The 27262-nt window shown below is 40.4% G+C and overlaps 1 protein-coding gene across 2 annotated transcripts in view; it reads right to left on the reverse strand.

The window, feature by feature from the left end:
- ALKAL2 (ALK and LTK ligand 2) overlaps nt 1-27262 on the reverse strand; it is a 41014-nt gene that overhangs the window by 4357 nt on the left and 9395 nt on the right. For both annotated transcript variants that reach the window (XM_075594833.1, XM_075594832.1), the window contains exons 3-5: nt 23759-23812; nt 23579-23659; nt 20097-20173 (exon numbers count right to left, since the gene is read on the reverse strand). In XM_075594833.1, the coding sequence (XP_075450948.1) occupies nt 20109-20173; nt 23579-23659; nt 23759-23812 (200 nt within the window). In that variant the 3' untranslated portion in view covers nt 20097-20108. The remainder of the gene's footprint in view (nt 1-20096; nt 20174-23578; nt 23660-23758; nt 23813-27262) is intronic.

Below are 27262 nucleotides of genomic sequence, written 5' to 3' on the forward strand. Positions count from 1 at the left end.
GTCTGCGGTGCGCCTACAAAAGGGATTTCTTTGGTGTATCCTCTTTGATACACTTCTCCAGCTATTCTAACCCATCCCTAGGCAGCACGCTTTGTCCAACAAGGGGTATAAGAGCGAGGCTCCCTCCACCATAGCATCTTCTATGCATTTGGGAAGCAAGAATAAACAGGCAACTTACAAGTTAAATGGGAATATATTAGGAGAATCCTTGATGGAGAAGTATTTAGGAGTGCTTGTAGACAGCAGGCATAGCAATAGTGCCCAGAGTCATGCAGTTGCTGCAAAGGCAAACACGATCTTATATTGAATTAAACGGGCAATGGATGGAAGGGAAGTAAACATAATTATGCCCGTTTATAAAGCGTTGGTAAGACCACACCTTGAGTATGGAGTACAATTTTGGGCACCATTCCTTAGAAAAGACATTATGGAACTAGAGGGAGTGCATAGAAGAGACACCAAGTTAATAAAGGGGTGGACAATCTAACTTAGGCCACGCTTATAGTGCCGGCGACGGTGACGCGGCGGCGCCCGAAAACAAATGCATTGTTGCCACCGTGTGCGCTTATAGTAAGCGCGATGTGGCGACGCAATTTTTGGTAGCCGTAATTATTTGATTTTTCAGGGGCTGTCGCCTCATGTGACAGCCCCTGAACCAATCAGGAGCCTGGTCGCCCGCAACGCCGCCGCAAAGCGAAATACAGCTTTTGCTTGCAGCGACAGGTGACGTCACACGTCGCGTCGCCGGCACTATAGTCGCGGCCTTATGTGGAGAGGCTAGCTAAATTAGATTTATTTACATTAAAAAAGAGGCGACTAAGAGGGGATATGATAACTATATACAAATATATCCGGTGACAGTACAAGGATATTTCAAAAGAACTATTCATCCTACGGGAAGTACAAAGGAAATGGTTATTTACAGTAAGGGCAGTTAAAATGTGGAGTTCATTACCCATGGAGACTGTTATGGCAGATACAATAGATTTGTTCCAAAAAATATTGGACATCTCTTTAGAAAAGGGAAGGTATACAGGGATATACCAAATAAGTAATCATGGGAAGGATGTTGATCCAGGGAATAGTCTGATTGCCAATTCTTGGTGTCAGGAAGGATTTTATTTTTCCCTTTATGAGATATCATTGGATGATATGTCACTGGGGTTTTTTGTTTGCCTTCCTTTGGATCAATATACTGTAAGTATGGATATAGGATAAAGTATCTGTTGTCTTAATTTAGCATAGGTTGAACTTGATGGACGCATGTCTTTTTTCAACCTCATCTACTATGTAACTATGTAACTAATAATTCATGTATAATGTATAGTACTCTTAGAATGACCATACAACACTCTCTACAACAGTTTTTGAAATAACTCTAAAACTTGTGAAGATGTTTACAAGTAAGACCTGCTGTATTTATCAGGAAGAGACTATTATGCCAACTGAGATATATTTTGTTTCCCCTGCTGGCGACTGGACCACATAGCTTTTACCGGTAAGTACAGGCATACCCCGCTTTAACATACAGTACTCAATGGGACCGGAGCATGTATGTAAAGTGAAAATGTGCTTAAAGTGAAGCACTACTTTTTTTCCACTTTACGATGCATGTACTGTACTGCAAACATCATATACATGCATAACTGATGTAAATAATGCATTTGTAACCAAAATAAATACAGTAGGCTTTATAGAAAGAAAATCTTTAATGTCAGCTGATTTTTTCTTACTAGTGCAGGCAGATGCAAAATGGATGACCGGAAAATTATGTAAAAATTATGTAGGAAGGATGAAGGAGAGGGCATATCTTCTACTGTACAGTATTTTTACTGTAACACAAAACAAAAAGCGATAAACAGCACTCAAAATTGGAATAACAAATGACTAAATGCCGGGTGCAGCAGGAACAAGGAGGACCCTAATTCCCCCTATAGTAGTAACCAAATATCAACCAGCTTGGCTTACAGTGATGAATTTCACAGCCTCTATGTCAGTGATTCCCAACCTTTTTGTTTGGAGGAACCCTTGAAGTATTTAGAAAAATCTCGGGAAACCCCTATCTGGCTGACACATATTAGGCCGCGCTAATAGTGCTGGCGACGTTGCGTCAAAACAAATGTATTGACGCCATCGCGTGCGCTTATAGTAGGAGCGACAGGACGGTGCGACGGCTTGGTCGCGATCACTGGAAGTCACTTCAATTTGATTTTTCCAGCAACCGCAGCATGACGTCAGCGTCGCCGGCACTATAAGCGCGGCCTTAGGTTAATTTCACACCTCACGAGCCACCTCTATTTCCCACCCTCTACCCATGTATTTATCTCCCCTCCGTCTCACTCACTCTCCTTCCCTCCCGCTCGCATGTATTTATCTCCCCTGCATCTCACTCATACTCCCACTTTTCCTCACTCACTCCCCCCTCTCCTCTCACTCGCCTCTACCTTCGGTCAATTACCCCACTCACTCAATCCCCCCCACAAAATACATTCCAAAAAAAACCATGCCTCTAAATACATGTAACCCAACCCGCCAATACATATTAAAAATGCACCCGCCAATACATTTTTAAGACACCCACCGCCTTAATACATTTTTAAAAGACCCACACCGCCTCAATACATTTTTCAAAGACCCACCCCCCCACATATTTTTAAAAAATCGGGCCGCACGGGTAAAATTATCATATCTTCTCCAGCACCCCTCATATCACCCTCCCCTGCATCTCCCTCATATCACCCTCCCCTGCATCTCCCTCATATCACCCTCCTCGGCATCTCCCTCATATCACCCCCCTGCATGTCCTTCACATCACCCCCTGCATGTCCCTCACATCATACCTCCCATGTCCCTCACATCACCCCCCCTGCATGTCCCTCACATCACCCCCCCCATGTCCCTCACATCACACACCACCGCCCCTGCATGTCCCTCCTCCCTTTCTTCCCTTACCTCAAGCAGCGTGCGGGTTGCGGGCGGTGGAAGAATGGCAGTAAGCGGCGGGACACGCACGCTAGAGCGCGGTTTTGAGCGGGCTCAGGGGGGTGATCGGAAGAGCCGGGGGGTGATTGGAAGAGCCGGGGGGTGATCGGAAGAGCCGGGGGTAGGGTGTTGATCGGAGGATCCGGGGAGATTTGGGGGGGGGGTGATCGGAAGAGCCAGGGAGAGGGGGGGTGTGATCGGAAGAGCCGGGGAGAGGGGGGGGTGATCAGAAGAGCCGGGGAGAGGATGAGCTGGGGAAAGGAAGAGCTGGGGGAGCCGGGGAAGGAAGAGCTGGGGGAGCCGGGGAACGGAAGAGCTGGGGGAGCCGGGGAACGGAAGAGCTGGGGCAGCCGGGTAAAAGAAGAGCCGGGGAGAGGAAGAGAAGGCACATCGCCGCAGCATGCGCACGCCGCCCCCTGGTGTCCGTACTCGCGAAGCACGCGTACGTACAAAGGGGGTAAGGTGCAATTTAAAAAATTTTTACGTACTTGCGAGTGTACGTAAAATGGGTGTACTTAAAACGGGGTATGCCTGTATAGATAAGGAGTTCCTTGTTGATCCAGGTGGACGCAGGGAACCAGAAAAGCACAGCAGCAAAAGCGGGGACCAAACGATAATGTGCCGTTAAAACAAGGTTTAATCCATCGACAGGACACACATCAACAAACAGGTGAGGGCAAATTCCTTTGCCCTCACCTGTTTGTTGATGTGTGTCCTGTCGATGGATTAAACCTTGTTTTAACGGCACATTATCGTTTGGTCCCCACTTTTTCTGCTGTGCTTTTCTGGTTCCCTGCGTCCACCTGGATCAACAAGGAACTCCTTATTTACATTTACCTCTGCAGGAGATGCATGCCACATAGAGCCTGTCTGATGGTCATAGACTGTGAGTACAACCTTTTCAATATCAAGATATATACATCACTTTGGCTTCCTTGGATTGCAAGATATGGTTCATGTTTACCTTTGAATTGGGAGGTTTATACTACGAACTGCTACTCATTCAGTTGTCCACTTGTGTTATAGGGGTACAGCAGTTGCTGTTACCACCATCAAGATTATCGGATGACCATTATATACTCACATATTGACTTTGACTATCTAGCTCTTATTTCATTCAAGATTACATGGAATTATATTCCGTATTTGTAGGATATTGTGTAAAATTGTGCATACATGGAATGAAGGTGTCCTTGAGAAAGGCAGTATTACTGCCGAAACGTTGGATTCCTTGGCACAATAAACCCCCTTTTCATTGATGATTAAGACCGTGTGCCTGATTCTTCACTGTAAAATTGTGCATACTCATTTTTTTTAAATGTACATCTCAATAATATTCAACCAAATTTCAATTGACTACAAGTCTTCTAATGTTTTGTCTGGATACAGGTCTAAAGAATATGATACATTTGACATACTTTGACAGCAATACCACTGAAATTTGGAACATTTTGATATGGTGTATTGTATTTCTAAATATTGCTCTCACAGGCTATGCACAGATCATATCTCCAAGAAGAGTGTTTTTGTCACTTTAATATTCACTGCAGTCTGATGAGTGTCACCACTACCAGTTTCACAATGCAGAATAAGTGACCACGCTCAAGCTGATTAGTCTAAAAGAATGAAACATATGCCTTTAACTGGGTCCACCTATTCTGTATCTCAGGGGTGCGCAATCTTTCCCCACTGCGTCCCGCTGCCTGCTTCCCTCCCTGCTCATGCCCCCCCCCCCACCTCCTTTACCTTGTCTCCGGCGTCAAAAGACGCCGCAGGGTCACGTATACACGCTGTCAAGGCGACATGTCGCCGAAGACAAGGTAAGGATAGTTGCAGAGGCCTCACGTGATCCCCGGGATTTAATTTAAATGCCCAGGGGAAGAGTGCGGTGCTTCTGTAACTGCCGTGCCGCCCCCTAACCCCCAGTATGAGTACCCTTGCTGTATCTTCTTGTCCCATGCTTAGCCAGAACAGCTGTTCAACACAGCAGGCAAAAACTCTAGGGCAGGGTTGGTCACCAACAAGCCAGGTTTTCAGGAAATCCCTGCTTCAGCACAGGGGGCTCAATCCATGGCTCAGGCTCGGATTGAGCCACCTATGCTGTAGCAGGGATATCCTGCAAACCTTACCAGTTGGTGGCCCTTGAGGACTGGAGTTAGCCACCGCAGCTCTAGGGAACTTGTAATAAAGTTGATAAGAAGAGATACGTGACTTGCCCACTAAGTGCTTGTTTGCATGTCATCCTCAGCTTAACCATTGTATGACATGCGACAATATAGTTAATGTTAATAGAGTATTCATTTAAAAAAAAAAAAAAAAAAAAAATCAAAGGCATTTAATAAGAAATAGGCTCAAATATATCTGGTGCAAACATTAATGAGCATCCATACCGCAGTGAATTATTTACTTGCTCTGAAGTTGCAATTCTAACCTTAATTTTAATTTTACTCAAGAAATCTTTGGACAGTGTAAGAATAGCATTGGTCAAAATTATTTATTAACATTCTTCTTCTCATTTCAATGGCAATATCTACTCATTCTTACTTAAATATGTTTTTCATATGTTGGCTTTCATAAAATGTGTTCCTAATATTAAATGTATGCTTAGGTCAACTTCACCTATTTCACATACACAGTAGTATGTAGTATGTTAAATGTCAACACCTCCTAATGCCTAAGGCTTCTTGTGATGCAGGCAGTACTTGTGTCAGACCCAACAGGATCAGAACCCCCACAGCCTCTGCTATCCAAGGCAGCAGCTCGAGCATTGAACTATCTCAGATGTTGGATAGCTCCCCTGTTACATCATACTTTGAAGCTCTACTGCTTCCCTGGAAGCGGTGTCCTTTAAAAGAAAGCCACAGGAGTATCCACGAGAATGGTTAGCTACAGGCGCTCACTGCATCTGGGCCACAGAGTCCAATTTCGTGAAGTACTTATTGACATATACCTCCCCAAACATATCTATACAACATGTGGAGAGATACCTATGAGCACACGTGAAAAAGAATCAAATTTAAATATGCAAATAAGTTGATATCTTAGGTGTGTTCACGAGTATCGCTCCACATGTTGTATACTGTAGATGAGTATTTTGGGAGGTATTTAAACCAATGGATAATAAATTGGTCTTTCTGCCCCTCTACCTCCCTCTATACTCTCAAGCAAAAGTTCTATTGCAGGTTTTGGAATTTTAAAAAGGCTTGAACACGGCAAATTTGAAGTAAATGTGTGATTCTTACTCATCTTCAAGCTATGTGAAATTTAGTTACTGGCAGTTTTAATAAAATGACTCATCTAAGCGGATTTCCAACATGACACTATGCATCTAAAATTATTTTTAAAAAAATTAATTATGCATTCTACAAGTCTTCATACATACATCGCACATTTTCGGAGAGTTTGTTTCACTTTTTTGCACTGAAATTTTGACGCACACAATATAATCTTAGTACATAGGCCCCGTTATTTTCCTACCTAAAATGGTATATTTAATGGGTAATGTTGGAGAATACAACAGATGTAGTAGCTGTTATTGATGGGGCGTTGCAGTGGGCAACACACAACACACTAGCGGGAGCAACCACCATTGCAAATGCATTAGCTGCTTAGGTGACTGGGCTACCACCCAGTGCGTGCAATAACGTCTGCTACATCTGTAAATTTACATATAACGGCACGATTTAGATATCTGGAAATAACTCATTAGCTGTTGTGCACTACATGTTAATTTAAAATGTAAGCTTGGAAATATGCTGCAGGAGCGGCTCAGTGAGTACAGGCAGAGAGCAGGGGACCCTGGTTCAAATCCTGGTGTCAGCTCCTTGTGACCTTGGTCAAGTTGCTTTACCATGTGCCTCAGGCACCACAATTACATAGGAAGCAGGGACCCATTGTGCCTGCAAACATTCTATCTACATTCCTGTGTACACTGTCATTGCTATATGAGAAAATAAATGTTGCAGCATTTGTAACACACGTAACTTGTACCGCTGACCCTTGTGTGAAAACATTGTTTTCCTTGGGTGCATTTAGTAATATTAGTAGATACTTTAAGCATCCAAAGGAAACTCTAAAATAATTAACAGAAATAAATGTTATTTACACGTAACTATGAAAGCCTCTTATCCCTTCTTTACACACAATCAATTATTTATACTTCTCCAAATGAACAATCCTACTGCAACCGTTTCAATTTGAGCACATCCTGGTGATCTGCCCACACAGACTGCTCTTAAACCCTTAAAAAGAAATCATGAAACAATGCAAACACAGGGATATGAAATCAAAGCCGTGTACGGAAATGGATTACTAATTTAGTACCCTCATCTTCACCTTAGATGGTTAACCTCTAGTCTCCAGGCGGTTTAGAATCAGTGCAAATGGATATTGAGGCAATACTTTTTTTGTGAAGGAATAATTTTCACATTACACTAGCCAATTCCTAACTTGTGCCATTATATATATAATATGGTTTGAGACGAAGAGACGAAGAGTAGGTATTCACCACACTTATTAAGGTCACTATTTTACCCACCATAACCTTAATAAGTGTGGTGAATACCTACTCTTAGTCACAAACCAGCATAGCCAGCACAACCAACCTCACACTGATGATACCCATCAAGGTTGAAACATATCTGTGAGTGGGTTTACTGGCTTTGCATCTCAACCCAGCCTATGCTTAAAAGCTGTGTTTAAAGCAGCATGCATTGGCTTAAGGGTTGCTCGTGTAATATGAGCTTGGGACAAAAGGTGGCACTGTGTGCTCATTTGCTTGTCTTTTCCCAGAATCCCTTGCTGCAGTGGAAGTGCTGTGTGCTGGGTGATAATGGTGAAAGACAGGGTTGCAGACCTGTCTAAGATATGCAAATGAGCATACAGTAATATTTCTATTTGCTATATATATGTGTATATATATATATATATATATATATATATATATATATATATATATATATATATATATATAAAGAGAACATTAAATATGTCCGTGGTTTTTAGACTTTAAAAACATATCAACGTGTCAACAGAAATTGGAAGAGATCTCTGAAATTGCACTCCTGTTTTGCACTGGTTCATGGATTCCATCACAAGACTAATCATGAGTAAGACGTATGATACATACCTCCGTTTAGGGGTGCCGGTAGCGGCTCTGCTTGGCTAGCAGGGATTACGTAACGGCCGCTTTTCAAAAAGCTGCCATGCCATGCGGGCCAATAGGCAGTCGTGACATCATCCGGTGCGGCTTCCTATTTGCCTACTTGCAGCAGATACCACCACCCCCACTGGAGGTGAGTATCTCTGGAAGCAGGAGGTCACTGGAGCTGAAATTAATGGAGTTCAGCTCTGAAAGACCCATGCCTCAATCCTGTGTAATTTTTTTTTAATGCCTGCTTGGATTGCTCCTTTAAGCAAATAATGCAATGTTCGAGAATTTTTCATGGGAACCCAGCATTTTTTAGAGAGTTTCACAAACTAGCATAGTAAATGAATTTGCAATGAATTTTGACTTAATGTTTTGCAAATTGCTTGTGAACTATTACTCAGCTGCAGCTTTTCTCCCGGCTCAAAAAAGACAAATTTGGCATGGTTTGATCATGCCAACCTTTCACACATCTCTAATCATGAGAATACTTCATTTTTATTAGAAGAGTACAATTCTTTGTTGGTCTCATTGTGTTGTCGGTATTGTTGGGGTACCATGGACCTTAAAGCTGCAGTTCGGTCAATATCCTGCATGTGTGTTTTTTTAAATAAATCAGTTCTGTAGTAAGAAAAAATACTTTTAGCATTTTCTGTTTTAAAAAAAACAACTTTTAAAGACCAAATTTCTTGTATTCTATTTTAACAGCCATTTGCTAAGGCACTGCCCCTTCATGTCCTGTCACAAACCCAGGCACACCCCTTTGTCAGCCCTGCCCTCCCTCTAGCACATGTCAGTGCAGGAGAGCTCATGAATTTTCATGAGCTTCCACTGACAGACAAGCAGAATATAAACAGATCCCTTCACTAATTATGTCACCAAATTTCGACCTATCAATACATGGAGAACGAATTGACTGGCAGCTATACAGTTCTTTAGGTAATTAGAGATTGCACACATAAAACTATTGAAGTAAAAAAAAAATAAAAAAAATAAAAAAGACTGAACTGCAGCTTTAACTTACAAAGTTACCAAAAGGGTTAAATATCTCACTAATTGTAAACACTACTTTACTTTGAAGTTTAACCAGTCAATCAAGGCCATTGATTAAATGCCTACTAAATTGTTTTACTGAGAGATTGCTTTATTGCTGTTAGTCTATGCACAAAGTATTCTCATTAACGCAAGCATAAGCATACACACTTTCCTTGTTTACTTAAATACTTAAATACTAAAAATACACGGTAACATTGATAAAGTACATTATTGCGCAAAAGACAACTAAACAGAGCACTGCTAAAAATACTAATTGGTCCATGTTAAAACCTAAACAGGATCAAAATGATATATAAACATATGCATGTATTTATATCTACAGTAAACATCATAGACACAAATAGCTATATGTACTAAGTCTGTTTAGAGTTTAGATATAGTTACCAAAAGAGCGTTGGCATTGAAAGTATTGCGCTGCTACATTGCTATTTCTGGAATTACAACCCGACTTAGTGTTGGGCTCTACAGACTCATTAGCAGCTGGTCTATAAATATGATAATGAGGTATTACTATAGATTAGCTAAATTGTCTATGTGTCATTATTACATGTTTATGTAAGTAATAATTATGTCTGCTTAATGTGTGCGCTTAATTGCATTTGTGGCCATCTAGGCATCAGTAGTTGCAAACAGGGTATTTAGCAATCAGATTGGTGATAAGTGAAGCATCACAGATGAGCTAATATGGAATGAGTTTCCGGGTTTCCGTACAGTACACGGCTTCAACATTCTGTGGAAGAACTAGTGCTTTGTGGCGTGTTCAGTCCACAGCTCCCAGAACATGTGGAAAGCGAACTACAGTAACTGGTAAATGTTTTGCTTGGTGTCGGTAATAAGCTTTTGATCTTGAGGAAATGTGATGAATCTTTTAATTCTTGAGAGCAATTATATGAATACCTGCTTCACTACTGCCAGTAGTTTGGTCAGTTTTGATAGTTGTTCAAATGGACATTTTAGGCTCTAAATCAGTGTGAAAAAGCTCCAAAACGTCCATGATGATGTGAAGTGTTGGCCAATACCTTCTCTTTAGGTATGAACTTTCAATTATTTTCCTGCTATGGGGTCTTGGTTATTCACAAGAATATAAAGCATTAATCAGGTAGATACATATGGTGCATTGGTTTGGTTTTACAGTTTGGAGAAAGTTTGACCCTAGACAGTATTAAAAGTGAGGGAGAATTCCAATGAAGAAAACATCAGAAGAAGTAACGCAGATTCCACGTTTCTTTATATATATATATATATATATATACAGTGGTCGACAAATCACCAAAAAATCTACTCGCCGAACAAAAAAATCTACTCGCCACCTAGTACCACACGTGTGCTGCTTGGGCCAATAGGAGCTCGCCACGATGTGAAATCCACTCGCCCGGGCGTGCAAATGTATAGGTTTGTCGAACACTATATATATATATATATATATATATATATATATATATATATATATATATATATATATATATATATATATATATATATACAGGCAGTCCTCGGTTATCCGACACAATGCGTTACTCAAAATGGCGTTGTAAAGCGAAACGTTGTAAAGCGAAACATGTTTTCCCATAGGAACACTGTTTAAATGAAAGGATCCATTCCTGAAGGCATTTTTAACACTAAAATACACCAAATATTTTATGCAGGCAATAAGATATGCAGCACACACATAAATTATATAGTGTATATACTGTATTATATATATAATATAACATAATAAATAATATATTATATAGTATAATATAATATTATATAGTATAATATTATATATATACGCTCTTACGACGCTTTGCAACGTTGTTTATGTGAATGTGTATATATATACACACATACACAACGTTGCAAAGCGTCGTAAGAGCGTTGGATAAGCCATTTTGGCGTTGTAAAAATGAATATAGGTATGCATTGCAAAGCGTTGGATAAGCCATTCGTTGTAAAGCGAAGCGTTGTAAAACGAGGACTGCCTGTATATATATAATCAAAAAATAAATAGATGATACCGTTCTGTGGCTAACGAAATGCTTTTATTTGTGCGAGCTTTCGAGATACACTGATCTCTTCTTCCGGCGATGTTACAATGAATGAAGCAAAAGGTATACTTAAAAACAGTGTCTCTTGGAATGTTATCTGTGCTGTTCCTTCCCCCGGTGTGGATGTGTTTTATGGCTAGAGGTGTCAAAAGGTTCCTGAAAGCAAGTGAAGAAAGAGTGTGTATGTGTATCAGTGTGAATAAAAATGAATGGAGAGCCCACAGTATATACAGTGATTTACACAAGGTGTGTGTGGAGTGGGAGTGGATATAAATGGTGTGGGTGGGTGTGGAAATGTGAGAGTTTGTAGCACAACTAAAAGTGTGTGTGGATACTTAGTGGTCCCTATTGGTGTATAGGGATGGAAAAACAAGGAGTATTAGTATGTGTGAGAGACAGCTGTGTGTGCATACATATAGCACAGTATGTACAGACATGGCCTTTAGCGCTCATGGGACGAGAGTTCACTACTGTCAGTAATGACTCATAAAATTTCGATCTCTGTTTAGGCCACTGCTTAGTGTCCCGAACAGTTGCATAAATTTGTATTCATGCAACCGTCTCTCTTTCGGGGTTTTAAGATTACCTTTGAGTATGGCAACCCTCAGATCATTCATCTTATGGCCAGAGTCAGAGAAATGTTCGCCAACAGGACTGTCTCTTGTACCGCGTGTGATGCTGTGGCGATGCAGGTTCATTCTCTTGTTTAGCCCCTGCCCTGTCTCACCTATGTAGTAGCAGCCCCCTGGACATTTCATGCACATGATGAGGTACACGACATTGCTGGAAGAACAGGTGAACCTTCCTCTGATTTTGTATTCCCGATTCCTGTGTGGTATTTGTATTGTGTCCGCTGTGTAGAGCATTGCGCAGGTTTTGCATCTTGGGTCCTGGCATGGTTTTGTCCCGCATTCAGTTGTACTGCTGAATACTTTACTCCTCACCATAATATTCTTGAGATTATGGGGTTGTCTGTATGATAATAAGGGTGCTTCAGGGAAGACCTGTTGCAGTCTTGTATCTTCCTGGAGGATGGGTTGTAGTTTCCTGGCAATCTTGCGTAGGGCTCCTAGGTGTGGGTTATATGTGACCACCAAAGGTACCCTGTCGCTTGTCTCCTTCTGTTTGTATTCAAGGAGATCACTTCTTAGTATTCTGGTGGCTTTGTGAATTTGCTGGTCTACAATTCTGTGGTTATATCCACGGTTTATAAAGTCTGATCTCAAGACGGTTGCATGAATACAAATTTATGCAACTGTTCGGGACACTTAGCAGTGGCCTAAACAGAGATCGAAATTTTATGAGTCATTACTGACAGTAGTGAAATCTCGTCCCATGAGCGCTAAAGGCCATGTCTGTACATACTGTGCTATATGTACAGTATGCACACACAGCTGTCTCTCACACATACTAATACTCCTTGTTTTTCCATCCCTATACACCAATAGGGACCACTAAGTATCCACACACACTTTTAGTTGTGCTACAAACTCTCACATTTCCACACCCACCCACACCATTTATATCCACTCCCACTCCACACACACCTTGTGTAAATCACTGTATATACTGTGGGCTCTCCATTCATTTTTATTCACACTGATACACATACACACTCTTTCTTCACTTGCTTTCAGGAACCTTTTGACACCTCTAGCCATAAAACACATCCACACCGGGGGAAGGAACAGCACAGATAACATTCCAAGAGACACTGTTTTTAAGTATACCTTTTGCTTCATTCATTGTAACATCGCCGGAAGAAGAGATCAGTGTATCTCGAAAGCTCGCACAAATAAAAGCATTTTGTTAGCCACAGAACGGTATCATCTATTTATTTTTTGATTATTGAAGCTCGGCTAACACGGTACTGATACCTCTACATGTATATATATATATATATATATATATATATATATATATATATATATATATATATATATACTATCATTAGTATTATATTTTATATATATATATATATATATAAATATATATATATATAAAACTATCATTATATATAATACATCATTAGTATATCTGCGACAACATGCACAAAGTGCGCCAAGATTTCCTTGCACTTGCTTCGGGAATCCCGAAAAACTGAAACAGACTAATGCAGGCAAGCAAGACAATGGTGTAGACCAGGGGAGCGCAAACTTTTTGTGCTGCGCCCCCCTGTCACTCTGCCCCCGGCTCTCGCGCCCCCCTGCCTACCTTCATTCGCGTCAGATGACGTCACACGCCCACGCAGCGTCAAGTCACATGGTGCCGCGGCGTCTATTGACGCCGCGTTGCCATGGCGACGCAACACAGACGGCTGAATCCCGGTAAGTAAACAGTTGCAGGGGCCTCACGCGATCCCCCGGCATTTAATTTAAATGCCTGGGGGAAGAGCGCGGGGCCTCTGCAACTGCCCGCGCCCCCCCCATCACAATCTCCCGCCCCCCCTGGGGGTCGCGCCCCCCACTTTGCGCACCGCTGCTGTAGACACCTAAAATACATTGGAACTTATTCAATAAACGTTGAGTATTCCATTATAAAATCACACAATAATGTTATTCAATTTGATGAGGTCATTCATTACGAATTATCTATGCAAAAAGATCACTACAATAACAAATTATTTGCATGCATTTTTGGTATCAAGGTGTTGATGCACCAAAGTGCCGCTAAACTACAGAACATACAGTAATATAATGTGACTTTACCTTATGGTGTTATGTTTCCTTAGTTACCACTTTATACACACAGATAATGTTTTGCAAAAATATCAGCCACACTGCATCCCATTAGAGTAGGCTTAAAGTCACTTTATTATAGGGTAACGTTGCGTTGCATTATCATCCAATAAATTGATATTGATGTTACTCCTATCGAGACACGAAATAAAGCTTTTGCAGTAGTGGAGAGAGGACAGGGAAAATAAAGCTATGTTATTTAAATTATGCCTATCTGGCGTTATACCCCACCACAACAAAAGGCATGTTGCAGGGTTTGGTAATACATATTACCCTAATACATACAGTACATCTCTAATTCCTAACACTAAACATATCCTAAAATGAACACTTATTTTACTAGCTAATTCTAAATCTACCAGTAACTAACCCTGTTTCTGACTGTCTCTCATTCTATAACTGACTCTAACCATTTGAATCCCAACTGTCGCTCTCAACATTTTGAACTTCTTCTCATCAATATTTGTGATGTCATGAAGAACATTTCTACCCATCTTACATTCAAACATAATGTGTCTAAAACTGAGCGCCTCATATTTCCTCCTAAACCTAGCTCAATATCTCCCTTTTCCAAAACAATAAATGGAACCACCATCTATCCCATCACCACATTATCTAGGTTGCCTGACTAAAACTTGTCAGGTCTTCCTCAGTAACATTGCCAAGATCTAACCTTTCCTCTGCCACTCTACTGCTGAAACTCAAATGTATACCCCTATACTCTCCCATCTGTATGATTGTCATTTACTACGAACAGGTCTCCCTGCCTCCCAACTTTCTGCTTTGCAATCTATCAAAAACTCGCCAGTAAGAATCATTTCACTTTCTATCAGAACAGTATCTGTTCATCTCCTCGTTAAATCAATCTGCTATCTTCCCACTATGTTCAAGATCACCTACTCTGAAGTTTTCTATCGTTTCAACTTACATCAGGAACTCTAATTAGGGTGTTGAAGTTTATAATAAACAAGCAAGTGGGCCAGCCGTTCCATCAGCGCGGTAAACTTAATCATCCGCTAGACAGCGGCCTGTGCCCAAGACATATCTGGTACATCATAAGCGCCTCTGGCATGCCAGTACCTGTGATGTACCAGGTAAGTAATTATGGTACTCTAAACGTTAAGATCAACTTGCAATATTTACAAGCATTGCTAGGAAAAGTTTGGTAAAAAAATGTAATTTAGCATGCATTATTATCATTCAAGTTTTTGGAGCCAGTGAAGACAGGATCCGCCAGAGAGTTTGAGCTGGGTATCATTTTTTATTGCGCGTGTTTACCACAATATTCATTTTAGTAATTATACTGTAGTTAGCTCCTTTTGTTACTATTACGCATGCATGCATTATTGCTGTCATTTTCAGTTCAATTTGGTCCTGTAAAGGAATCTTTATATAATCAGAAAGATTTCCCAAAAAGAAATGCACCATAAGGGGGGAAAAAATAACAGAAACTCGTTCTTTGTAGACTTTTCAATAATTTGTCTGCATGTTTCACGCCAAGAATTTATAACTGTAAATTAGTCATCTTTTTTTAGTTAAACGGGTTGAATATTAATTTTGAAATAATATTTTATTTAATGTCTTCACTTTTAATAATTGAATATCAATGAATTATTTACAATAATAAAATAATAATATTTTTGGACCCCTTCATTAACGTGGAACCTGAAAAGCATTATGAACAAGTTGTTTCAGCACCATCAAGCATTAAAGGGGGTAATACCACTGAAGTAATTTATATTAATATTTTACTAGCTTTCAGTACAGATTAGCAGAAGGTGTGGTGTTGCTTAGTAACGAACTAAGGAACTCCATTTAATAGCAAATAGCAAATAAAGCATTTCCACTTCACAGCATCTATGAATGCAACAGACAATTAGTACCAATGCTGTGTCTACAATGGCTGCAATAAGGTTCTGTGCATGATTTGGAAATGTAGAAAAGTGGTGCTAATCCTAGTTTAGCATGAATATGTCACACATCAATTACTAATGATGTGTCTGTCCTTTTCCACATGTAATTGTATGCTCATCTTTATACTGAACAGTTGGCTATAAATTACACAGTAGCAGATCAGATTTTGAGATCACAGCACAGTAATAAAGAAATTATATTAAATACTATGCAAGTAAATAAAAAGACTAACATTGATTTACAATTCTGCACTGGGGATAATCTTAATATGTCATAAACCGTGTCCAAAAGAGTCTCCCCCCTCCCCCCTCCCTTGCAATTACACACACTGCACACAATTACAGGAAGAACATGACATGTATACCCAGGGCATACTTTACTCCACAAACACTTTCATGACGATTTCTCTGATCTGCTAGTGTCAGTTTTTTTTATTAAGGATTGGTAGATTCATGGGTTTCAAATCCAAATCTTATGAACTTTGAACTTTTTCGATCGTAATTTTTTTCCCATCTAATTATTTTTTCTAAAAATGTGGCCACGCATGTGAGTTTTCTATTTAAAGACCTGCACACCTGCGAAAAAGTTCCAATTTCGAAAAACGTCATAAAATCTTTATAAAAAAAATAAATATATATATATATATATATATATATATCCTACTTAGTTTGAGTTTTTTTTTTCTATAATGTTTTAACAATACAAAACCAATAGTCACAGCAAAACAAACACTTTTTTTTTTAGAATCAAAACACCAGTGAACGTGCCCATTGTAACTTTTTATACATTGGGTAATAGACCCCATAGCATTGGAGAAATGTATCAAAGTTCTACCACACTGTTGCACTCAGCATTTGACATTATTCGTTACTTTCTATTACAGGACTAGGTTATGCTCACATTGGAACTTTGAGAAACCTCCCTGTTGTGAGTTCTTTATTGATGGATAATGCATTGACTCCTGTTCAGTTACATTTCTTTGCATAGCCCAGCAATTTGAAGCCCATATAGATTTAGCATCAATCAGAGAATTGGGTATCTATTTCGTGCTATCGTTGCTGACATATAACAGAAATAGTGCGTAGGTGTCCTCTAAACATGCACTACATAAACCGTTCACTGCTAGGATTATGTGTGGAGGGCTTCATTATAGAGTCTAGTGTCGTACATTCTATCAGTAAACTGTACAAAGTGCTTGGTGGTTAACTTTAAACTGTGTCTTTAACCACAAAAGAGCAGACACCTGTTAAGGAGAGCTCACGAGATCCTAAATCCAAATGGGATGATACCCTTTGAAATAGATGAGAAAAAGGCTGACCATATCTGATGAAGAACCCTCAGAGGTTTGGAAGCTTGTAATTTATCTGTTAGTGCAATAACATTCTTTGAATTACTCCTTCTCCCTCCTTTGTCATTTTACTACTTTAGCCCGCACCCCCCCACCCCCCTGTTGGTGGCCCGGCCCCCTGCCCGCACATTATTTCCCTGCAGCCTGCAGGAAGCACAGAGGGAAATCCCTTCCTCTGCAGATGGGCGGGGCCTAAAGTAGTGCAGTGCTGGCACTGCAGCCTGAGACAGGCTGGGAAAGTTAGGAAGGATGGTGTGTGTGTGTGTGTGTGTGTGTGTGTGTGTGTGTGTGTGTGTGTGTGTGTGTGTGTGTGTGTGTGTGTGTGTGTGTGTGTGTGCGTGCGTGCGTGCGTGCGTGCGTGCGTGCGTGCGTGCGTGTGTGTGTGTGTGTATACCACAATTATTAAGGTTATGGTGGGTAAAAAAAGTGACAAAAACCCTCCACAGTAAAGCATAAAGCAACTGTAAATATTACTGTATGTTCATTTGCATGTCTTAGACAGGTCTGCAACCCTGTCTTTCCCCATTATCGGCCAGCATACAGCGCTTCCACTGCAGCAAGAGATTCTGGGAAATGACATGCAAATGAGCACTCAGTGCCACCTTTTGTCTCAAGCTCGTATTACACAAGCAAATCCTCAAAAAAAAAAAATATATATATATATATATATATATATATATATATATTAAAAGTTGTTATAACCATATTGGTCCTTGGAAATTGTGGATTATAATACCTTTTATTGCACTAACATGACACTTTTTTCAGAGCTCTTGTTGTATTTGAACCTCTGAGACCTCGCAAATTTCTTCAAGCTGTTGTTTAAGTAACATCTCAAAAGCATATTACACCACATCAACTGCAGAGGCCATAGCCGAGGGGTGCTCAACTCCAGTCATCAAGCCCCCCCCCCCCCCAACAGGTCAGGTTTTCAGGATATCCCTGCTTCAGCACAGGTGGCTCAATCAGAGGCTCAGTCTGATTGAGCCACCTGTGCTGCAGCAGGGATTCCCTGAAAACCTGACCTGTTGGGGGGGGGGGGGGGGATTGAGGATTGGTGTTCGGCACCCCTGTTTTAGCAGACAAAATCCCAGGCAAATTACACATGTCATGTGCGATCTTATAATTAAAGATGAATAGGGCTTAATTACAGTATGTTATTTAGAGGCATACAATGGGGAGCCAGCAAAACTTCTATCCATAGCATTCTTGTGGTGAATAATATGTTATTGTGTTTCCGTCATATTCATATAGCCTAAAATACTTTCATGCATACAAATGTACTTACCTCTTCAAGAAATGTGAATAATTTACTGCCTGCTACAGTGCTAGCAATGTTGCAGCTATCAGCTGTTACAAATGCTGTACATTAAACTATATAATATACAGATAGGGAGACTGTCGTATTATGTCCCTGAGAAAATTGCAACCTATCATATACATTTTGGATTATCGACTTATTTTGTTTCATGCATATAGCCTAAAAAGTTTATGCATGAAAAATTGACAAAATTACCTCGCTTTCCCAAAATAAAGTTGCATGCTGAAGGCACCATTTTATTATTAACACTATATATACTGCATATATACATAGATCTCTGTATCTGCATCTAGAACTATGTAACAATGTCTCCAACCTGAAAAACTGGGGCAAAAAAAAAACTGTACCAGAACGATCAATGCATAAAAAAGTATTGATTTTAGTTCACAATTTCATATTTTAGATGCAATTTTTGACACAGTTTTGCAGCACCCAGGTTAAAGCTGCAGTTCAGTCTTTTTTTATTTTTTTATTTATTTTTTTACTTTAATAGTTTTATGTGGGCAATCTCTAATTACCTAAAGAACTGTATAGCTGCAGGTCAATTCGTTCTCCATGTATTGATAGGTCGAAATTTGGTGACATAATTAGTGAAGGGATGTGTTTATATTCTGCTTGTCTGTCAGTGGAAGCTCATGAATATTCATGAGCAATCCTGCACTGATGTGCTAGAGGGAGGGCAGGGCTGACAAAGGGGTGTGCCAGGGCTTGTGACAGGACATGAAGGGGCAGTGCCTTAGCAAATGGCTGTTAAAATAGAATACAAGAAAATTGGTCTTTAAAAGTTGTTTTTTTAAAAACAGAAAATGCTAAAAGTATTTTTTCTTACTACAGAACTGATTTATTAAAAAAAAACACACATGCAGGATATTGACTGAACTGCAGCTTTAAGGGGCTATGTATGAAAACAGAACAAAAAATGTTACTCGAGGCAAAGCTTACAAACGTAAGAATGTTACTAAACAAGAGTTTTACATGTAATGCAGACTGCTCATTACAGGAGTTTGCTTTAATTCAAGCTTGGTTAGACAGACTGATGCACAAGTAATGAAAGAAAGAGATTTTACAGGATGCAGACTTTGAATGTAATTATAATATATGTGTAGTACATGTAATATATGTACATATGTAGTAACTACTTCATTGACTTGGGATAGAAGAGGATCACTGTATTTTAGACTGTTCACCGTTACATGTGCAGTCATTTCTTAATAATTACCTTAATAAATATCTGTGGTGATCATTCATACATGGTTCCTGTGATTTATAACTTCATAGAATTGTAATGTGTGGATTATCACAAGTAGAAAATGTAGTACTGTAAACTACATGTATGTAACTAGTACTGTAAAGACAGCATCCTATTCTTCCAATTGCTATCAATTATTCCGATTTTTTCCCCCTAATAATTTTCAATAGCAATGTTTATATATTAGACCTATTACATCAAACGTTCCCAAGACATGATGGTGTTTTGTTTTCATAGTTCTCGAAGTATTCACAATGGAAGTATATATGTAATATACAATAGAGCTCTGTTTAAATTCCAGCAAAAGCTTACCGTATTTTTTTTTTATCCTTCCATGCACATGGGACTTACTGCCAATCTAGTAAGAAGTCTGGCACATCGTTTATAATCTGTCATGAAAAATATCACATTGCAATGAATAAAACGTGCAATAAAATGACGGTCAATGCATTGTGTTTAGCTGAGTTACTTAAGAGATCCCAGAACAAAGAAACCATAGAAGAAGCTAAATATCTGAAGATGTTATGACTGGCAAAGTTTTATTTTAATTTCCAATTATAGTACGTTCACTTTATTTATTTATTTTATTACAACATATATATTGTAGCTAATGTGAAAGGGACATTGTTATGAAAATATGTTACTGCAGTAAATTGCTCCAACATGAAAACGCATTTCTTTTTAATCGCGGAATCGGCGAATTGATTGGCTGAATGTTGGATATTTTATTGTCTCAGCCTTTTGAACTTGGCCCTATTAAAATGTCTTTTTAACTGCACTGCTTACTACTGTATTGCTCCACAGGAGGCACTAGTGCCTGTGAGATTGTAAATGACTTAAAGGAGCAAATCATGCTTCTATTTTTTTTAATTACTTTTCTTTAACATGGGTTTGAAGCAGGGGGTCTCTGGAGCTGAACCCCATTAATTTCCCCTCCGGAGACCCCATGCTTCCTTAGATGCAGACCTCCGAAGGGGTGCTGGTAAAGTTTAAAGCGCTTGAAAACTCTCACGTCATGCTAGCCAATAGGAAGCTGAACCTGATGACATCATGGCCTACTATTGGCCCGCAGAGCATGGGAGCTTTGAAACTCCACCATTATGTGAACCCAGCTAGTGGAGAGGCTACTGGCACTCTCTACGGCGCTAAGTATTTCTAGAAGCAGGGGGTCCCGGAGCCGAAAGGAAATAGGTTCAGCACGAGAGACCCCCTGCTTCAATCCTATGGTAAAAAAAACATAAAAGTACTGTATCAAGAAAAAAATTCACCAGCTTGGATTGCCGCATATGGCCAGTAAGAGAATATCAACCTCCCATATGTGTTTTCACACTGTGATCCCCCGTTACCTGCTATTGACTTGAATAACGGTTAACGCAAGACTGCAGTGTGATAACCCATATCGGAGGTTAGTGAATCTCTTAATGTGTGTAATGAGTTGCAATCGGTCCAATAAGACTACTCTGAAATCAAACTAAGAATTTTGCAACAGGATTACTGTAATACAAACAATAATACAAGAAATAGTTTTTCTTTAAAATGTACTTCTTGTACACAGAAAGGGAGATTTGTCTAGTATTGAAATTGAAACAATAGCATGAATTTGTTTCTGAATCTTACAAAAACTTTTTTGGATTACATTACTATTTTCTGCTCAAAATAATTGATTGCAATTTATGATGGAGCACTTTAAACAAAAATCCATCAATACATTTTTAATGGTCAATTTTTATTCTGTGAAGCTTTGATTGTTAAATAGCACCATAGAACTTGTTCAATCCATTTTTCAAAATTTTCTATAAAAGTTTATTCTTAACTAGAGATGTACAAAACTCACTGAAGTTCGAAAACTTTTAGTTCATGAAAAACTTTACAAAACTTGACACGCTTTGCAAAGGTTTTGCTAAATTCTGATGAAGTGGCACATTTCTGGCTAAAATTGGTGAAATTCTGAGCAAAGTGAACTTTTGCAAAAACACAAAATTTAAGCGAGAACCACAAAAAGGCATTCACACATCTCTATTCTAAACTACAGGTGTATGGATTTTTTCCATGTATATCTAAAAAATTAAAGGAAAAATGCCACTACAGTATAACACGAATACATTGCACCCTGCAATAATGGCTGTTGATGCATATCCAAAGTGAGTTGGGACTAGCTAACTGGCAGTCGGGCGCATCATCCGTTGATGGCTGTGTCCCTTCCTCTGCTAGGCCCACGTGGAGAGGTGTGCTGCCGGTGGGCCCCTCCAATTGCAAGGACGCCACTCCCTCCCCTGCTTGAAAATCTGCTGGGATGCCCTGACCCGCAGAATACCAGTGAGAGCACTGAGATTTATTTATTTAAAAAAAAAAAAAAAAAGCTTGCAATCTTTTAAAACATCAGTTGGCTATTAAAGGTATCACTTCTAGCAAACGTTTGTTTTTATTATTACAAAAGCGTTTTTTCGATATACTCTACGGTCTAACATGTTACTACCATTTGCCAGTGTGTAAAAAAAAATAATGATGGTGATTTTTGCACCAGTATTGTCACATTGGGGAAAAATGAACTTTGATAAATACAGTTACACCCAATGTACTTTAATAAACTATTGCTAAGGGAATTGTGTTAAATTTGATGTAAACATTTGCTTTTTTGGGTGCTGATACAAAGATCTTGTATAGCATGGCAGCCGATGCATGTCAAACACCTGTAAACACTCTTTAAGTTGAGTCCTGGGATGTGTTATAACCAATAAAATGTGTGATGATAACACATAAAAGGTATTTGAGTTTTTCTATTTAGCAGCCGCAAGAGTGTACACTTGTTTATTCCATATATTGAAAACAATTGCCCACTTTTTTTTAGTACTGTAAAATATTAAAGAAACCACTATGTGATTATTATTAGTCCTTTTATAACTTCATATTTCGCGAGCTGTGTGGATATGAATTATTTCAGGTTCTTGGTATAAGAAATAAACATCTATTAATATATACAACTGGATTTGGCAAATAGAAACCTTGATATGCTGTAGTGCTTTCTTGGCTTTTGTCGAAAATATCAAGCCAAAAACAGTTAATCAAACCTTTCATATAGCTTGGGTAACTCACTTTAAAACTGTCTACCTGAAGTTCTGAAATGGGATTAAAACACTGGAGCAGGCTGTTTTGTGGCAATAATTCACTGTAATAGTACTTTGAAAAAAAGACTTCTATAGCAGTGTCAATTCATGCAGCAGAACGTACATCAATCCGTGTTCCAAAGTTTGTTTTACTTAATTTTGGCAGTGAGGCATGGTGACATGGTGTGACCTGACCTACATCATACAGAGCTAATGTTATAGCTACAATCTCATTTTTACCATCATTGTTTGCATCATGGGAACTGGGCGTCCACTGGAGTTTTAGCCCTGAAATTCTTCGGTTCCTGAGATATTTACTAGTGAAGTTACTGAGGGCTTTAAATGTCACTCCAATAGGCATCTATCTACCTCAACATCTTGTATAGCGCATTCACAGAGCGAACCCTGCTCCTATGTGCTACAGCAGATGATGTTGAGGCTTCCAATTGGCCCACGGCACTCACGAGATTTGAATGGCCATTTTAATACCCCTGGAGGAGCAGAGACACTGGTAACTTTATGGGTAAGTACATCAGAAACATAGCGGGAGGAAGGTCCGCGGATCTGAAAAGAGTGTGGTCCAGCTCTGGAGGACCCACGGTTCCCATGCTCCAAACCCAACAAGTTTACACTTATTATATTCTCTAAATTAATTTCAAGTTGAAATTTAGTATTTTTAAATACACTTACATGCAGGAATGGTGCAGTCTCTTGTAGTGTGGTAAAGTCTGTGAAAGTGTTTATTGCATTTTGCACTAAAATAAAGAGGACCTAAAACGCAAAAGAAAAGCATTAGTTCAAGGTGGCCACCGGGGGATCAACAATGAACAGAGACATAGTTATACAAAAAAAAAGAACACGCAATCTTACCTGTTAAATGTTTTAAAAACTTTTCTTTCATCCTAAGATCTCTGGGAACAATTTCTGTTTGGAAGAAATAAGACAAAAAAATTAAGTGTACAGTTTTTGGAAATGTTATGGAGAGTGTTGAAAGGACATGTGAAGACGTGAGCCCTTGATTGACAATCATAGAACTGTTGAAGAGACTCTGCCAAAGTACACAAGAAAGGAAATACAGGCATCCAAACTGTTAAGTTTTGCTTGTGCTATCATGATCCACTTAAACCCAGTCATTTAACTATATGTTTACAGGCACCTTAAAATTCCTGCTTCATTTAAACTATATTGATCAAAACAGTAGTGTAAGTGGCTGCAAAGAGGGAGTGGTACTGTACACAGAGGCGTAAATAGGGGGGGGGGAGTAGGGCAGCTTCTCTCGGCTCAGCAGTTTAGGGGGTGCAGGAGAGCGATGTCGCAGAGGAGGGTGTTTGTGCTGTCAGAGGAGGTTGCAGGATGGAGCGTGATGGCAGAGGAGGGCATGCGGTCGGAGGAGGGAGCGTATGGCGGCAGCAGAAGATGGTGGCGCCTGTCCCAGAAATCAGTAACAACTTTTGGTGTCTGTCGCCAGGACAGGAGTATGAGAGACTTGGGGGGGAGTAAGAGAAACTTTGGGGGGTGGGGGAGTAAAGAGACTATGAGGGGAGTGAGAGAGAGAATGGAAGTTGGGAAAGAGAGGGGAGAGAGAGAGTGGGGGAGAGAGGAAAGGGGAAATAGTAGGGGAAGTCAGGGGCATAGCTATAGCCGGGCAGCCCTGGCAAAGCCTACACTAATTGGGGGCCTGCTCTCCCCGCCTGTCGGCAGAGGCGGGCGGGGAAATGATGGTACGCGGCAGCGGGGAGATGATGGTACGAGGCGGCGGGGAGATGATGGTACACGACAGCAAGCCACTGGCGTTGATCAGAAGGGCAGCTGGAAGAAGAGGTAGGAGTTGTACTGAGGCACAGCAAAATAGCCGGGGGAGGAGCGCGCCCCAGTGGTCTGACCTGGAAGTATTTCTTACTTCCGGTGTCTCCTGCCAAAGCGCGCTCCTCCCCGACTATCCTGCTGTGTCTAAGAATAACCCCTATCTCCTCTGCCAGCTGCTCTTCTGATCAAAGCCAGTGGTCTGCTGCCACGTATGATCATCTCCCAGCCGCTGCATGCCATCATCTCCTCGCCGCGTACCATCATCTCCCTGCCTCCGCCATTATCATCCAGCCAAAGGTAGGCATGGGGAAGAGAGCTAAAGGGGAGAGATAGCTAAGGGGGAGAGAGAGTGCTAAGGGGAGAGAGCTAAGGGGTAGAGAGAGAGAGCTGAGGGGAAGAGAGCTAATGATGAGGAGGAGGGAGAGAAATAATGAGGAGGAGGGAGAGAAATAATGAGGTGGAGGGAGAGATGATGAGGAGGGAGAGATGATGAGGAGGGAGTGATATAATGATGAGGTGGTAGAGATGATGAGAAGGAGGGAGTGAGATGATAAGGAGGGAGATATTTGGAGGATAGGGACAGATGAGGAGAAGGAGAGATGAGGAGGAGGAGAAGGAGGGGGGAGAGGTGAGGAGGAGGATGGGGAGAGATGATGATTAGTGGGAGAGATGATGATGATGATGAGTGGGAGAGATGAGGAGGAGGGGGATAGATGAGGAGGAGAGATGAGGAGGAGGAGGGGACGGGGCGAGATGATGAGGAGAGGGAGAGATGAGGAGGAGAGGGATAGATGAGGAGGAGAGGGACAGATGGAGGAGGAGAAGGAGGGGGAGAGATGAGGAGGAGGAGGATGGGGAGAGATATGGAGAAGGAGAGGGAGAGATATGGAGTGAGAGATATGATGGTGAGGAGGGGGAGAGATGATGAGGAGGAGGGGAGATAAGGGAGGATGATGAGGAGGATCAGAAAAGATGAGGGGGAGGAGGGGGAGAGATGATGAGGGGGAGAGATGATGATGATGATGATGAGGGATGATGAGGGATGATGATGATGATGATGATGATGATGATGATGATGATGATGATGATGATGATGATGATGATGATGATGATGATGATGATGATGATGATGATGATGATGATGATGATGATGATGATGATTTATATTAATGGGGCCCTGACATTTTTTTTGGTCTGGGGGCGAGAGAGAGAGGGCGAGAGAGAGAGAGGGCGAGTGAGAGGGCAAGAGAGAGAACAATGATTCACAAATACAGTTACAAATTATAGGATTTTTTTTATGGTGCTAGAAAAAAAATTGGGGGGAAGTGGGGTGCATTTGATGGAACTGTCCCCGGATTCAAAAATACCTAGATCCTCCTCTGACTGTACTTATTCTTAATGTAATTAACAATGATGCAAAGCTATCCTAACTATATTTTAGAAAGACTAATGCAATATCTGTAACTGGAAATTGGGAGGCATGTTTCCTAAAAGAAATACATTTTTCTTGAATTAGAATAGAGATAAGGTGGTCAGTAAAAAAAATCAGTTAAAAAAACGTCACTTCCCTAGTACCATTACCCAATGGGTAGAAGCAAGACATTTTTTCCTGAGAGTAATATTCCTACCATGTCATTCATTAAATAAAGGTAAGTATGCATACAGTAAGTTACATATAAAGTAAGATCAAGCAGTTCAAAGAGTATTGCAGTGCTTTTTAAGTGGCACTGTCCATTGTTGTTATATAGAAGGGGGCTCTGGAAATTGGGTCCCCCAGGCGCTGCTTGGAATTACACCGGTCCACAGACAAGTCCTCATAATGGTATAGTCACGGTGTGGTCACAACAGAAAATGCAACAGAAAATGCCACCACATGTTTCGTAGAAGACAGTACTTTCCACAGTAAGTTAAACATTAGCCTGTTTTCTGCCTTAAAAGAGCAATCCAAGATGTCCATGAGACATATATATATATATATATATATATATATATATATATATATATATATATATATATATATATATATATATGAAGCAGGGGCTCTCCAGAGCTGACCCCAATTAATTTCAGCTCCTTGGAACCTCTATTCCAGAGATACTTACCTTTGAGGTAGGTGCTGGTAGAGGCTCTGGCTGAGCAAACAGGGATTTACAGTTTAAAGTGCCCGCATCACATGGGCCAATAGGATGCAACCCCTATGACATCACGTCTTTCTATTGGCCCACAGGGCCCGAGATCTTTAAACAATAGACATATTGTGAACCCTGTTAGCTGAGGAAAGCTGCTACTGGCTCCTAATTCAGAGGTTAGTATCTCCGGAAGCAGCGGGTCCCCGGAGCTGAAATGAATGGGATTCAGTTCCGAAGACGCACTACTTCAATATCCTATATAAAAAAAATTGCAAAACAATATGCAGGCTTGGATTGCCTCTTAAATATACCCTGATCTTAATGCTGATTGGATGAAACATCAGCCACATATAAACATGCACTTCATCGACTGGACAGTGCAATTATCAACTGGAACACCAAAATCACAGGCGCCCCAATGTGAATGGGTATAATTCAG

Source organism: Ascaphus truei, chromosome 4 (assembly GCF_040206685.1).
Source record: "Ascaphus truei isolate aAscTru1 chromosome 4, aAscTru1.hap1, whole genome shotgun sequence".
Classification (NCBI taxonomy): domain Eukaryota; kingdom Metazoa; phylum Chordata; class Amphibia; order Anura; family Ascaphidae; genus Ascaphus; species Ascaphus truei.